This window comes from Phalacrocorax carbo, chromosome 5, assembly GCF_963921805.1.
Source record: "Phalacrocorax carbo chromosome 5, bPhaCar2.1, whole genome shotgun sequence".
Classification (NCBI taxonomy): Eukaryota; Metazoa; Chordata; class Aves; order Suliformes; family Phalacrocoracidae; genus Phalacrocorax; species Phalacrocorax carbo.
In genome coordinates this window covers 56202815-56218715 of record NC_087517.1, presented here as the reverse complement: position 1 = coordinate 56218715, position 15901 = coordinate 56202815, and the positions used below count along the sequence as shown (strand labels likewise).

Below are 15901 nucleotides of genomic sequence, written 5' to 3'. Positions count from 1 at the left end.
TTTAATGGACTTATTACTTCAAGCCCTCTCTACTTCCATAAATCAAGAGTAACTAACAGTATACTTTAGAAAAATAATTTCCCCCAACAACAGATCAGATCTGTTACAGTATAAGTGTGAGAACTTATATCTGGGAACGAACAAGAGCAGGTCATTCCAGTTCAAAATATTCCGATGACTATTAAGATATGAAAACACTGGGAGTGGAAAAACATTTTGTAAAGTTTATAATCAGCCCTACCAGCGAGTACTTCACACCACATACAAGAAGTATGGCCAGATTATCTATAAAATACAGCTGCATCTGTATACCTATGCAAAACCTTGGAACATGTGCAAAAGAGCATTCTGTAGTAACAGCAGGCAGAGCTTTTTTAGTTCCTTTTATTTGTTCTGTTAATTGGTTCCCTGTAACACCACTTAATATCTTAATCTTCTATCTGATTTAGAAAAAAAAAGACATACAAACACTCCTATTTTCTTCCCTCTCAGATTAAAAAAAAAAAGAGATTATGTTCTGCATATATTCAGTCCTGATCCAGATGTGGTTTTAAACATTTGCACCAAGATCCTACTAGACTATTCAGTACAGGACAGAAGAATGTTAGAGGTTGGGTCTCAGATAATACAGTAATACGGCAATTAAATACTGTCAAATAGAATGAGTCTCTTCCCATAAATATAAGGAATGGAGGAAAATGGGTTTGGGGGCAGGGTTTTTGATTGTTGTTTTGTTTGTTTTGCTTGGTTTGGTATGCTTTTTTAAAAAAGCCTATTATTCACTTTTAAAAAATATTTCAAAAACAGGCTAAAGCACATATATTTCAACAGGAATTATGAACTCACGAGGAAGGAATGATGGTTGAAATCTGCCCCAGCCATTGTTTGCTGTTTTGTGATAATACAAACACAGCATTGAGTGTAAGACATAGTTTACCAAAGAATAACATGTTCAAAGTTTATTTTCCAATTTTTTTTTTTAAACAAATATTCTTTGCTAAGCCATCTAGTAAAAGCTTCTCAAAATTGTTACACATAACATATCAAATTGTATGCTTTTTAAGATAGCATTATTATGTAGCATTAGCAGTCAGAAACCATGGTAACAGCTAGAAAAGCCTATTGTAGAAATGTGTTTTGTTGTTAGTGCATTGTGTATCGATATGGTTGGGAATAGTTTGTGTTATAAGGAAGAGAGAAATGTTTGCAGCTTTTAGACACAGGAGCTGACTCTCCACTGTCTTGCACTTCTCGTTTTGAATAAATGAAATTTGAATATTTGCTTATCTGATTTGATATAATTTTACACATACATCTTTGTGTACATACATCTTTGGCCAGGTATAAGTGATTTGCAAAATGTACAGGCAATAGAAGAGTCAGACTTCTCCCAGTTCAGGGAAAACATGCAAGTGGTTAGCTCTGATACTGCGCTTAACTCCAACTATGTCATTTATATAAAAGGGAATCAAATGTTTTTCTTTGTGACACTCAAATTGATTGTACATTTCCTTGCTGAAATACAAGCCTTAATTTGTACATATTAAATTATTGTGTGCAATGCAATACTGCCACGTCAGAAGGAATATAGTGCAAACTGCTATCAAGTTGGCCAATCTCCTTCAGGAAAAGCAACTTTAGAAGTATTGCTGTAGTTTCCTCTAACAGCGAAAAACTTATCCTGTCCGCAGGGAGCCTCAGGTACAAGGCACAAGCTCCCATTTGAAAGTTTTTAACTTCCTGATCTTGCTTGATTTCAAACTTATTTTAATGTTTTACATTTGTACCTTGTTCTTTCAGACACTGGCATAGACCATCAAGCTCTCCTAAAACAGTTTGAGCACCTGAACCATCAGAATCCTGACAAGTTCGAACCTAAAGACTTAGATATGTTGATCAAAGCAGTGAGTGCTATATATAAACTACTATGGGGGTTTTTTTTTTATTAATTATTATGCTTTTTCTCTGGTAAAGGGAAATCCTTTTATATGTACACCACTTTTTAGTAAATGTCAGGCATTTTAATTTTCAGAGAAAAGTCAGTTGTCTCCATTGCACACTTGAAAACTGTTGTCAGTGTGCATTATGCTGAAGAGCCCATAAATTTTTGGGGTGGCATCTTAACAGGACTTGCATTCATGTGCTGGTACAAACAACTTGAGGAATAAAATACGCCTTTCTAGGAGCATTTAAATTAAATACACTTTTGATAGGGGTACATTTTTCCCAAGTGTATTTTCTGATTTCTAATTCTCAGTGCTTTGTGTCTCACAGAATGACATAAAAAATCATCCCTAAACTAGCCATTTGAATTTTGGGTTCTGTTCTATCACGTCAAGCTGCAAAACCACAGCAGAGTAGAATTTAAGCGATCAGTATTAGAAATTGCATATGCTGGGCATGGCATTCAACATCTATTTAGCAGATATGGTATCAATCACAGGTGTGGGTTTTCTTTTTCAGTGCATGTTTATTAAGGGGATGCAGTTAAGCTAAGCATGGCATGGCTTTTTTCACCTGCTCGAAAAAATATGCTTCCTGAGGGCAAAAAAGACTTTAATTTCAGATATGCTCTAGAGATTACTGCAAGTCTGAGATGAGAATTTGACAGTTTTTATATTTTCAAAATAAAAGGAAGGATAAGGTATATTTTAAGCTTCCTGTAATTTTTGTGGACCCTTGGAAAATTTTATCTCAGTTTTCTGTAAAATTATTTTTTATATAGATGCTATAAAGTTTCTTGCCATTTCTGAGCATCACTTCTGGGAAAATTCTGGTTGGCTAGGAGAAGCATATCCTCAGCGGGGCAGTTCTTTCTCTTATTATATTATTTTTCTTGTCTTCTCATCTCCCAGCTGAGTTATTGGCAGAATGTAATGGGCATTTTAGGGGGTCTATGCTTCAGAATTGTTCTTGAGAAGGTACAGTGAATCTGAAAATTGAAATGTAAATAATGGAGAGACTATATCAGGTATGAGCACGTTACTTTGAAAAGCACTATTGAAATATCCTTTATTACATTGAGCTGTCTGAGAATGATATATCTCTAAACTCTCTACAAGTACTTGTCAGAAATTCTCCCCTCACACCCTTTCTCTCCATATAATTGGGGTTTTTTGATGTAATACATATTAAGCTACTGCAAACTAACTCCCATTATTAATGAAGGCACTTTTTTCATTAAATATAAGCTATAAATGTTCTTATTCTGAAATAAACAAGGAGTTAATGGCACTATTTTAAACTGTGCTTAATTAGTATGTGACATACTTAACCTGAGGTAATTTACTATTAATTGATGAGAAAGAACACCCTGATGTGTTCTTATGTTACTGTGTAGTTGCAAAAACTGTCCAGCAGTTGAACCTTTGCAAATTAATTTCTGTGAAAATAATGAAGTGAGGAGGGATGTTTTTGTACCACTGTCACGTGAAAGGAAACCCCCAACTATCTACCTTATGTTTAAAAGGAGAATGGCAATATGGCCAGCCTTGCCATTGCCACTGAAGAATACAGCGTTTTTTATGTCATATGTGTTAACATAATTGTGTGGCACAACATATGTCTACATATATATGTATTTTTAGGCTACAAGTGACCTGGAAAACTATGATAAGACCCGCCATGAAGAGTTTAAGAAATATGAGATGATGAAAGAACATGAGAGGAGAGAGTATTTAAAAACACTGGATGAAGAAAAGAGGCAGCGAGAAGAATCCAAATTTGAGGAGATGAAGAAAAAACATGGAGATCACCCTAAAGTTCACCATCCTGTAAGGCCACAGTCTGTTCTTACATGATTGGGTGGAAGCTTTCCTTTCCAGAGAGAAAAAGCTAATGAAGAGAAGGGTATATATCATCTTTGTTCTCAGCATTTGCCTTTTCTCATTGACATGGGAGCAGAGTGTGGAAACAGCGTTGAAAGCGTTACAAAACCCGTTACATATACCCCCATTTTTTCTTTATAAGTATGCTATTTGCTGGCAGAATTATTATTTACAAAGAAGCTAAAACTCATGAGGAAGAAGCCAGAATGGTATTCAAAGCTGTAGGGCTGCCTTCATGGTATGCCTGACCCTCAAGGAACTGCATCACAGCACCTTTTGCTCTAGAAAAGGGAAACTAACTCCCTTCAGCAAGTGTTTCTAGATGAGTCTGTGTGGCCATGACTGATTATTACAAATGTTCCTTTCCACAGAATATGCATTTCCTTGACGCTCCCTCTTTCCCTGGGCCTTTCTGTCTAATGAAAGTGCTAATACTGACAAAGTACCCAACCAAAAGGGAATTAAAGAAAATCCCATTGATTCCAGTTGCCCTATGACTAATCAGAAAATAAAGCCTTTCAGAGAAACTATCATGCATAGGTAATGCAGAAAAATTACACTTAATCATTTTTTGAATAGTTTTTCTTTGTAACCAATCTATAGGGAAGCAAAGATCAACTGAAAGAGGTGTGGGAAGAAGCAGATGGACTAGATCCTAATGAATTTGACCCCAAAACATTTTTCAAATTACACGGTAAGAGGTTTAGTTTGATTTACTGAACAAGTGAATTAACTTTCTGTTGCCTTCTGCTGAGGGCAAGTTTTCTTATGCTAGGATGAAGTCTTATACCTCAAGCAATTTGGATGAATCTGAAGACTATAGAGGAGAAAATAGTTATGTTATAATTTTTAATCTTACTGCAAAGTTTTAAATGGGGTTTAAAAGTTGAAAATGGTTTTGTTCAACTGCTCATAAAATCATACAGCCAATAACCAGTAGTGATTCCTCAGGAAAGTATGGGTACTTAGAGGGCTGTCCATAACTATGACTTCGCTTACATGTCACATACTAGGAATAAATCCTCAGAGGTGTGTGTGGGGAAATGTGCTTTCTGCTCGTCTCTGCAGATAAGAGCCAGACTCCCCTTCTATCTGGAGTGGTCACAGAAGTGCCAAGTCTCTTCAGAAGTTGCAAGATTTCCTTAATAAAAAAAAAACAAAATGACCCCCAATCCTGCCTCCATATTTCTGAGCCATGTGCAGCTAGAAACAAAAAAATAGTACCAGAGATGAGGATGCATCTCAGTGGGCATTTTGCTTTAAGTGGATTATATAAATGTGTAACCTTATATCCTGACATTGTTAAATGCTTCATAATAAAATACCCTTAAGCAGATCCTGCCTGGCACTGGGCTGCGAAGCACTGAACAGTACACAGAATTTGACTAATCCCAAAGATGATAATTTAACTGAAGAAAAGGTTTCTAGCTTGTGTCTGAACTTTTATCTTGGTTTATAAAATATATAAATATGTATTATGGTTATTAAACCTTATTTCTTCTTTATAGAAAGAAAGAGATCTAGAAAGATAATTTTCTGAAAATTTTGGTAGCTTTTTTTGTGCAAATCTTACCAAAACAAGAATAGCTGAAACAACCTTCTGCCTTAGAGCTTAGTATATAAAAAACTTTGAAGCAGTCAACCAAAAAGATTGCATAACAACACACATTTGAAGTAGACATTCTTTTTCAGATTCAGAGGTGGAGTAACAATATTCAGAGTAGAACATAGGATGAGATGGATGGTTGGTTAACAAAAGCAAAGAGGAGAATACTTGATATGAAAAGTCATTCAGTCATCTCAAGTGCTGCATATTTATATAGATTTTCACATAATATTTTAGGTTTTTTGGAGAGTCATACTGTTGGTTAACAAAGTTTTTCTACAGATTTTTGTTGTTCCTGAATCTATTTACAAATTCAGTGGTTAAATTGGGACAACTTGTTCTCAGCAGTATTTTTTGGCAATTGCGCTCTATGCAATCCTGTTGTGACCTATTTCAGTTTGCTCATCTAAGAAGTAGGGAGGTTGCTCCAGGCTTGTCCAATCAACCAACCAAAAATGGCAATACAATTCAGCCAATGCCTGATTAAAAACCTAAATATAAAAAACTAGCTATGTAATCAGCATCTTGTTAAATGAGGTTTTTAATCCATGTGAGATGGGTATGCGGATACTTAACTCATGGAGAACTATTACATGTATTACTTTCTGTACATACTCAATTTGTATTTTCAACACTGCTTTTTGTAGATGTCAATAATGATGGTTTCCTGGATGAGCAAGAATTAGAAGCCCTATTTACTAAAGAGGTAAAAAAAAATTTCAAAACCTTAACTTGTTTCGGTAAATGGATACAGGGATGTCTGTATTTTTTCCAAGTATATCTGGGGGCTTTGGACTGCAAAGACAGCATGTTGTGGAAGCAGCTACCGAAGTTTCATGTATTTTGTATCTACCTAGTTTGGAGCATGTGTACATCTGATAGAGCAGACAGGCTCTTAGTTTCTTTAAGCCTTGGTTCATTGTCTGTGAAAACGCAAATGTTAGTAGTTCTTTGCCTTCCAGAGGGGTGATGGTAGCACCATACTGAAATTCTACAGTGATGGGAATTGCAGAATCAATGAGTAAACGGAAGGCCTTGGTCTTCATTTTTCTAGTAGGTTCTGGTTTGGTATAGCAGAAAAAAGCCCCTAAACTTCCCATTCAGAGATCCAGTACTATGGCTGTCAATATCTAATCTTACAATTTTTTCTAGGTTGCATGACTCAGGGAGGAAGTGTGCTATACAGTGTATTTAGAAGCTTATAAATTCAAACAACTGTAAATTTTTGAAGAAATTAAATTTGCAAATACAGATTTCTAACAATACTTTGCCATAATCCCTTCTAATACAATGAAGATTTATGCTAGTCTTTTTTGACAGATATATCCCACCATTTTGCAGTTTTATAGTTTAAAAACAAATAGTCTGGGGCCTTAAAATTACCTATGGCTAAGCAAGTGAAGCTAAATGACTAAGAAAGCCAAGTAGAAGCAAATAAGCATAAACTCACCAGAAAGACATTGTGCAAGAAGAGAAGTGGACCATTATATTAAGCACACAATTTGTCTTGTGATATCCTGAATACCTACAGGGTCAGCTGCATGCTCTAGTAAAGAAGCTGCCCTCTCGTTCCAGAAGCCACATGGAAGCTCTGCCTGCTTTGAATCAAATGTAGGGTCAGACTGTGCATGCCAAGGTCATTTTTACTGTAATGTCCGTAGCACTGAATTGCAACGGACCACATGAACTAACTGAAAACTTCATTCTTAGCAGTGAAAGGCTCACTTGTTACTTAAATACTATGCTAAGAGAATTACACACCCACTCTCTCACCCTATTGGAAAAATGGTGAACTCATGTTCTTAGCAACATCTCACACTGTTCCAAATGTGCTCTGTCATTTAAATGAGCAGCCCTTCCTCCAGACTAACATTTGCTAATTTTGAATTTCAGCTAGAAAAAGTTTACGATCCCAAAAATGAAGAGGATGACATGGTTGAAATGGAAGAAGAAAGACTAAGAATGAGAGAACATGTAATGAATGAGGTCAGCACTGATGTTCAGTAGAGCTGATTATTTCCTTCTATATTCAAGAAATATAGTCCTTCTAACAGGAAGGGTTGGCCAACTAGAGCAGAAAGGGACAACCTGTCACACTGAATGCTGGTTCTGCAGGGATTCACATAAAGTTGCAATTCTAAAGCCCTGTCCCCATATTCTGATGTAAATGCCTGCTATTTTTTATTTAAGAAGTTCCAGACAAGGGAATGTGCTGTAGCCTCCATCTTTTGCAGATACTGAGATTCAATACAAATTCCATCTGACTTTTCTGTCAAACAGGGAAGACTAAATGTGCTTTTGAACTTGGCAAATGCGTAAGATTTGGGTGTGAGAAGAGGTGGTACAGCTATGTCTTCTTTCATGTAGCTCACCTTTTTCCCTTCAGAAGAGGGCTCAGAGCTCATGGTATCACCCATGACAGTAAATACTTTTCCTAGTTCTGATAGGCTTTCAGCTCAGGAGACAGAGGAAAGGGAAGAGGATGTTTTGAACCACTGTGTTTTTCACTTATATCTTTTCTGTATTGAACTCTATTCCTTAAGCCTGAGGAACAGAGCAAGCCTGGGCTTCTATTAGTCATAAAGGGAAGCATTTCCTCCCTTCATCTTAAAGGATTCTGACACAAATTCAGTTGTTGGTTTTTTTTAATGTTTTGAAACCTCCCTATCCAACAGTGGAGGTTACTCTGACTCACAGTTACAAAATTATTACCAGAAAGCTACAAAACATTTTTCTCAAAAAAATCATGCATGCCACTATTGGCATTGGGGCTGTGACCACAAATAATGTTTCCAATAAAGCCAATGGATTTTGAAGGAAGGTGTGAGGATTTACTTCTTATTTCCATTTTTGCTAAGCTATATGAGCTTGTGAGTAAAGCTTTCAGAAGATGTTGCAGGCGTTCCCCTGAAAATGGGACAGTTTAAAAATGGTTCTATTTTAAGATGTTTGCATAATGAAATGAAACGTCAGCTCTGCCAAAACCCATCCTGTAGGTTGAGTATAATTTTTTGCTTCAAACAGGTTGATGTCAACAAGGACCGGCTAGTGACTCTGGAAGAGTTCCTGCGAGCTACAGAGAAAAAAGAATTTTTGGAGCCAGATAGCTGGGAGGTAATAAGTACATGTTCCAAGTGCAACATACTGTACTATTACCATCACTCTAACCAGGAAACCAAATGGCATGTGTCTGACCTTTGCTTTTTTTCAGTCCTGCTTTGGTATGCATGTGGTTAAGCGCCTTAGCTAAACGTACAAAATGTAGCAGACTAATGTAATGCAGATGTAGTCTTTTGGTCCACGCACACATGGAAAAGGTCTTGCGCCACCCTGTGGTTTCTAGCAGAGCTTGTCCCACATGCTTTTCAAACAAAATGGACATTTTGTTTATGAATCACTTCAAAGGAAAGATAAAAGAGCTCAGCAGGAGGCGAGAGGAAATTTTTATCCTGCCTCTAAATCTATAGTAGAATTTTGCTGAGAAAATAGCTGAGCTATTTCTTACAGTGAGTGTACTAACCCTTTACAGTGTCATGCCTGAATATTTTGATGAAAACTGTGGGGGTTGTTTGGTGAACTTTACAATTCAGCTAATAGTAATAATTTCAGTGGGAAGATAAAAAAAAAAGTATGCATTTCTGCCTGAGTATTCACATTGGTCCTGCCTAAGTATTCACGTTTGTATGTATTTTCTTCCAGACACTAGATCAACAGCAGCTCTTCACTGAGGATGAGCTGAAGGAATTTGAAAGTCATATTTCTCAGCAGGAAGATGAACTTAGAAAGAAGGCAGAAGATCTTCAGAAACAGAAGGAAGAGCTACAGAGGCAGCACGACCAGCTTCAGGCTCAGAAACAAGAGCTTCAGCAGGTACACTTTTGAGAAAAGATTTTTTTTTTTTCTTCCTTTTCTGTATCCTTATATAGGTAACAGCTCATGACAATACTCCACAGTGGAGCATTCTTTACCTTGAGTTTTCATGAGACCCAGGTGAACTCTAAACTAATGATACCACAGCAAAACATAATCTAGTAGACAGGATTATAGCAAACAATGCTAGCATCTCGACTCAGAGTATAGCCATTAACAAAGATTTTACGTAATGACTGCAAAATTTCTTTTAAGTGTATTCATTTATATCACATCAGAGAAAGGTGACAAATTTCAGTTTTTTCAACTGTCATATTTTATTTTTCACGAGGTCGTAAAACAGATGGAACAAAAGAAACTACAGCAAGGAAATCCTCCTGCAGGACCAGCTGGAGAACTGAAATTCCAACCCCGTATGTATCTTTCCGTGTAGATACACAAACTTTAAACTAAGATCTCCAATGTAAAGGTCATCCTCTGGGGCCAGTTTACAAACATTTGGGCAAAACATGACAAGTTAGTTTTAGACGCTATGAACAACCAATTGCTACAACACTTTCAGAAGAAAATAGTCTTTGCTCATTGGTGGCAACAAAATGGTCAGGTATATATTAGCACTTCTTATCCATAACACATTGTCCATATTTCTTTTGTTCTTTAAAGGGGCTCTGCCCTCCCATATATCCTAACTTAGCTTTTTCTCCCCTTCTAGAAAGGGTGAATCTTATAGCTTTATTTACTTCCATGGTCATGTGCTAACACTATCAGTGGAGCTGAAGAGCTTCTTGACATTTATCTCAAACCTAAGGCCTCAGACTATATCCAGGCCGCCTTTTGAATACTGGAAGCTCTTAACTGCTCCTGCAGGGCCAGCAGTGGGATTTCAAATCTTAGATGCTGTATTCAGTGATTACAGCTCACTCTGAGTGCCCTGAAATTCTATCCCTAAGCCACTCAGTTCTGTGAAAAGAAATTACGAAATTTCAATACCAATTTAATTTTGTCTTTTATGTGCTTCAAAACTGCCTGTGGGTAATTTCATTATATGATCCTTAGTTCTGAGAGCCTCACTTCCCCTCACCTTCAGTAAAAACAACGTGTAATAGCAGATGCCATGGGAGTTGGACTAACTATCCATCTTTTGATACTGACAATATTGTAGCAGATACTGTTCTTAACACTTATTTTATGTAAAAACCTTTCTGCAAAGTCATTTAATCAGGTGTCATAAGAATTAATTATATTAGCCAGAACTAGTCACTACTTATTCACTGAGTTAAGGAGATCCAAGTAGACAACACTTCTAACATGTAGGCTGCTGGAGATACGAAGGATAACTAGGAAAAAAAAAAAATCACAAAAATGTAGCTGCAAGTTCTGAAATCTTCAACAAACCATGAAAATTAGTATTATTCAAAGGTAGGATGTTGTAAGTATTGTCAACACAGTGAGGAATAAAGTAAGAAGCAAGTTGTTAATTCCACTACCACCACCCCCCGGCACCAGGTTTCCCATATTGGGATTAAAGGTTTCATAAACACAAAATATTTCAGGAAAAACAATCTCCAAAGAACCAATGTGTTATATAAGGAAAGACATTTCACAAAAAACAGAAACAACTAGTGACGTAAGAGGAGATTCTGAATATTATAATAATGCAGTCTATTGGGCAATTTCAATCTGATTTCACTGTTAGTCATATTCAAAATTCTTGATCCACTTACAAAACAAAAAATAAAATATTTAGTTTGATTGTCCCTCTGCTAGAAACTTTCCTTTAGAGACTTTTCACATTTGGGGCCAATTTAATGGAGAAGTTACAGATTATTTTATTCTTGTTTTACAGCTGGGGAGCACAAAGTTGGAGATACACCAAAACATCCTGTGGGAGGTGATCAGCCTTTACCGCCAGGACATGGCCAAGAACCAGCTGCTAGAACTGATCAAGTTCACCCTTAACCACTTGTGCCTCACCTTTATAGCATCTTTATTATTTGGGGGGGTGGGGGGGAAGGGGGCAGGAAATCAGAGTGAAACATGAACTCTCCACTTTTTTCCAGAGGTTATAAAATCATTGGGAATGTTAGAGATGAAGCATCAATCAGATTTGAATAATAAATCAAACTCATTTTCTCTCCAGTGCATCAGTGAGCAACACAACAAGGAGATAATTTAGAGGCTCTAATGGAGGAGGGAATTAAGGAAACTTAGTACTAAAGGTTTTTATGGCCAGGGGACTGAGCTGCTGAGCTCTTCTCATACAAAACCGGGAGGAGATGTCTGCCATTCTGTGTTCAGGCACAAATCGGAATCTTCTCAGAGGGGAAGCAGGGTACTTGCCTGAATGTCAAGTTAGGTCTAGTTTTATGTAGAAACTCTTCCCAGAAATGCTGAGAAGCAAAATATGGGGAAACAGACCATAGATAAAAGGCCTACCATTTCTAGCACTACCAAACCCTTCCTTCTTTGAGACCAAATAAAAATCAGACTTCTAGTCCTGTTAACTTTAAAAGAACTCCTTTTTAACTCCTTTAAAAGAAAATTTGCACTTTCTAAAATCTAAACACAGCAAAGAATTATGTGGAACAGTGAATATTTTTCATGTTTACAGAAGCCTAAGAATTTCACTGTAAGCCTTCAAAAGGAATACTGTACTTCTGGTGTATTGATCTGAACCGTCCTCCTTTTTGATCTGAATTCTGTGTAGCAGTTGAATACTCAACTGGCTCTTGGGACAGTACTTTTGTCCCTCTTTCTTTCATCACATGCCAGCAGATCTCAAAATTTTGCATGTTATTAAGTAAGCTTTTTATATTGATGGAAATATTGTGCAAAACAGAACAAGACTCATTGTCTTTTTCTGTACAGATTATCCTACCTCCTATGATAATGCCAGATTTTTCAAAGTGCACCATGTGCTTCAGAAAGCTCTTCTCAGACATGAATCTTTGACTTGTTAAGAGTCTCACTATTAACTCTTACTGTCTTTCGGCAGTTGGTGTAAGTTTATGAAGCGTCCTAAAACAGGGGTGCTACTTGATTGTACTGTTTCGGTATTGAACCTGGATAGTTCCCTCGTATTGTAAGCCAAGATTTTACAAGAATATGTTGATTTTCCTGTGGGTTTTACTATAATGTTGAAGAGTTGTGTTATTGTCCTTGCTTGCCATTCATTTCAGACTTAAAGTACCCTAAAGTGTAAATCCTGTTTGGTTTTTTTTTTTTGTTTGCTTGGGATTTGGTGGGTTTCTTTAAAAACATGGATTGTTCTGATTGTATAATGCTGGCTTTGAACTGATACACACACCTTGGCAAGCATCCTTTGCATTTCCTTCCTGTTCTGTGGCTAACTGCTGACACTGTCATTAAAGGAGATCATTTGGATTTTGAGCAAAGAAACAGAGGCAAGCCTCTGTTATAGAAAGATGTTCCTTTCAGAATAAGACTTTAATTTTGTAGGCAAACTCGAAAAAGACAGGAGGCAATTTCTAACCTTTTGTGTTGATGTTTGGGAAGTTTCTCACTCTGCAGAACTTTGACTGATAGAAGCTGGGCATATTCCTTCCATGTTTAAGGCTTCTTTCATCTGGCCTGGGCACATTCTTGTTCTCCACACAATATGGTAAAACTCACTGCCGGAATAGATAGGTTTCTTCATCTGTTTCATCTTGTTAGTTGTCAGGTCACATTTCCTTCATTTATGCCACTCAAACAATTGGATGACTTTTACCTTTTTTATGTTCTCTACACAAGTGGTTCACATTTTAATTTAGTTTCCAAAAACCACTGTCTCCACTGTTTGTCATTTCCATGCAATTCGAACATCAGTTTGATTATGTCTTTGTCAGGAGACTAAAATACCTTTCAACAACTTCATCTGTTTGCTAAGAGGCCCAGACATAGTTACAGCTACATCCAGACTAACAGAGCTTCTCAGTGCACAGCTCTGGCTTTGGGGCTATAGCCTGATAATAGGTAACAGGGTGAAGAGGGAAACAAAGGGGGAATTATTCAAATGTGGAAAAGGTGAGGGGAAATTACTTTTTTTATGTTCTCCCCATCCCACATGAAAGTTTACAGAGGACAAATGACTGAAACCTTTGGAGTGACAGCATTTCTACCATACAAATCATTCCATCAGGCTTCATCTGCCTCCTAACAAATGTCATTATATGTAATGACATGCTTTGTAATGTCAAAGCTCGAGCTTTGGTTTCAGTGTAACCTCTTACCTTTTCGCTGTAAGACCCTGACTCCCCCTGCTGTTGGAAGTGGGCATTATATCCCCCTTACCCCAATTACTTTGAAACATACAGTTTTGTGTTGTAACCTGGGTGCTGAACTCAGCTTCTGCCCACTGCAGTGTAGTGAGTGTCAGTGGTGACTGAGGAAACTGCTGTGAGAAGCCAGTTTTCATTTGTCATTTCATTGTGAGTTAGCATTAGCAGAAGTTTCTCATTTTGCATTTCAACTAGCCACTGAGCTGTGTTCAGCATAAAATGGTGCGCATCTTTCCTTCAGTTGCTATCTGATACCTAAATGTTATTCTTGTCAGTGTTAATTTTATTAGTAGGCTTGCAATTTTGCAAAATACTACAGACTTTCTGTTCATTTCTTAGTAGTGGAAACAGGCAGTTTTTTAAACCTTAAAATTAGTGATCAGGTTTATCTCTAACAATAATCAAGGTTTAGTCAAACTGATAATATTTTGCTCTGAGTTACGTGGAAATCAGTGCATCAGTCCTCAATAACACTTAAGTTATTGAACTCCTATTGGATACATTTTAAGTTTGTTGCCTAAGTGTTTTTGACTTGAGAGCCCAAATTACAACTTCATGTTCATCCACCCAATTCAAAACATCTCTCATGCACGGGTACCTGCATCACACGTCCACAAAGATAGCAAGGACCGAGTGGATGGTCTTTCCAAAGCTGGTCTGTCAGGTCTGGTCTATTGCCAGACACTGTTCACCCAATACTGTCCATCTCATCCTTCTCTGTAGAGGAAGGGTATTGTTCCTCAGGGCCAGGCTAAAAAGAGGTCTCCATCTGAGTCTAATAAAGTCACCAAACTAATTTTGTGGATCAATTCTTAAGTGTGGTTTAACTAAGAGTTATCCCACTGTGAGGAACATCTGCGCTAGAGGTTAGGCAATGGGCTGAAGTCATGCTTACACATTAAATGTTCAGCAGATTTGTTGCTTTTTTAATGTGTTTGTTGTTTTCAATGCTGATGTCTTCTAATTGGGTTATTTCTTCTGTAAAAGAGACTAAAAGTATTAGCCACTAAAAGCATGTTTCTACCATGGTACTGATTTCTCAGGATTTTAAAAGTTTTTAAAAAAATTATTAAACTAAGCTTACAGCTAAGTGCAGAAGAAGAAAGCTATAACAACAGCTTAAAAAGGGACTGGAATATCATGGGCACCAGTGCTTTCGCCTGTACTCTGCTTTTCATTTAGGAGGTAATTACAATAAAACTGAATGTAACTTCATACAGACTCCAGGTCCAAGACAGAGATGCAGAGATTTGGTTTTGTACTTGGCTGGGATTTCGGTAGGAGGATGAAGGGGTAAGATTTGGTCAATGTTGTACGAATTCATATCCTCCAGTGCAATATATGTAGGAAAAAAAAGCCCCGCTCTGTACTTTATATAGATTAGTTTTTAACTGGATTAAACAAACTGAGCGCAGTGGCAAATGTCTAGTGTTTTATTTTAAGCAGGTGGGAAGGAGGTGGGTTTAAATCTTGTCTATATGCACAACTTTGTATTTCTGCTTAGAGGCCCTTCCTGTCTGCCCTCCACTTTTTGCTTTCTGGAACGATGTGAAAAGGAATTTATTAAAAGTATCTTTATAGTTTTCCCTAGCACCAGTTGCCTGACTGCAATAGCGATTCACTAATGAGGTACTTGAATGCTCAATTTTCTATATTCATAAAAATACAAACCCAACTAAAATGCTACTACAACAGCATTACAAACTCTTGAGACCACCACACACTTCCCTGACTTGTTCAAATTCAAAACAGAAATCCCAGAGAAGGTGAAGCACCCACCAGTTTAGTAACAGCTTTTGGCGATATGTCTCTCTTTGCCTTCAAGGCCAAATGTATGTATGTATGATGTATGGTGGCATTTTGCAAAGAAGTGAAGCTTTAAGCTATAGATCGTCCTTTTGTAATTTATGCAAAAGTAGGTAGCAGATGCCATGAGCTGTCACTGAGATTGGCCCCAGAAGTACTTCCTTGTTTACATCCTCAAACATCTGTTACTGAAATGAAGAGGTAGTTGTACCAAGGTACTGAAATGAGAGTCTCATCTGAAAACACAGCAAAAATCACTGTAGTTTAGTTACGTTTCCAAAAGTGATTTTTTTTCCATAATGGGAAATAGGTCTCAAGCTAGTTCCCTATTACTTATGCATCCACAGATAGCAAATATCAAAACAATCTACAGTTACCCTGATGTTTACTAATGCCTTAAAAGCTATACTTGCCAGAATCACTTTGTATCCAACAGTAACACTGTTTATAATTATACTATCCAATACTATGCTAAATAACAGCCTGCAATGAGGGAAAGTAATTTTTTTCAG

The 15901-nt window shown here is 37.1% G+C and overlaps 1 protein-coding gene across 2 annotated transcripts in view; it reads left to right on the top strand.

Moving 5' to 3' along the window:
* Positions 1 to 14997, top strand: part of NUCB2 (nucleobindin 2) — a 31104-nt gene extending 16107 nt beyond the window's left edge. The window contains exons 5-13 of one of the 2 annotated variants that reach the window (XM_064452614.1): positions 1801 to 1904; positions 3588 to 3773; positions 4431 to 4521; positions 6081 to 6139; positions 7327 to 7419; positions 8458 to 8547; positions 9133 to 9303; positions 9647 to 9716; positions 11150 to 14997. In XM_064452614.1, coding sequence (XP_064308684.1) covers positions 1801 to 1904; positions 3588 to 3773; positions 4431 to 4521; positions 6081 to 6139; positions 7327 to 7419; positions 8458 to 8547; positions 9133 to 9303; positions 9647 to 9716; positions 11150 to 11262 — 977 coding nt within the window. In that variant the 3' untranslated portion in view covers positions 11263 to 14997. Of the gene's footprint in view, positions 1 to 1800; positions 1905 to 3587; positions 3774 to 4430; positions 4522 to 6080; positions 6140 to 7326; positions 7420 to 8457; positions 8548 to 9132; positions 9304 to 9634; positions 9717 to 11149 lie in introns of both variants that reach the window. The other variant, XM_064452613.1, reaches the window with a different exon arrangement.
* The last annotated feature ends 904 nt before the right edge of the window (positions 14998 to 15901 follow it).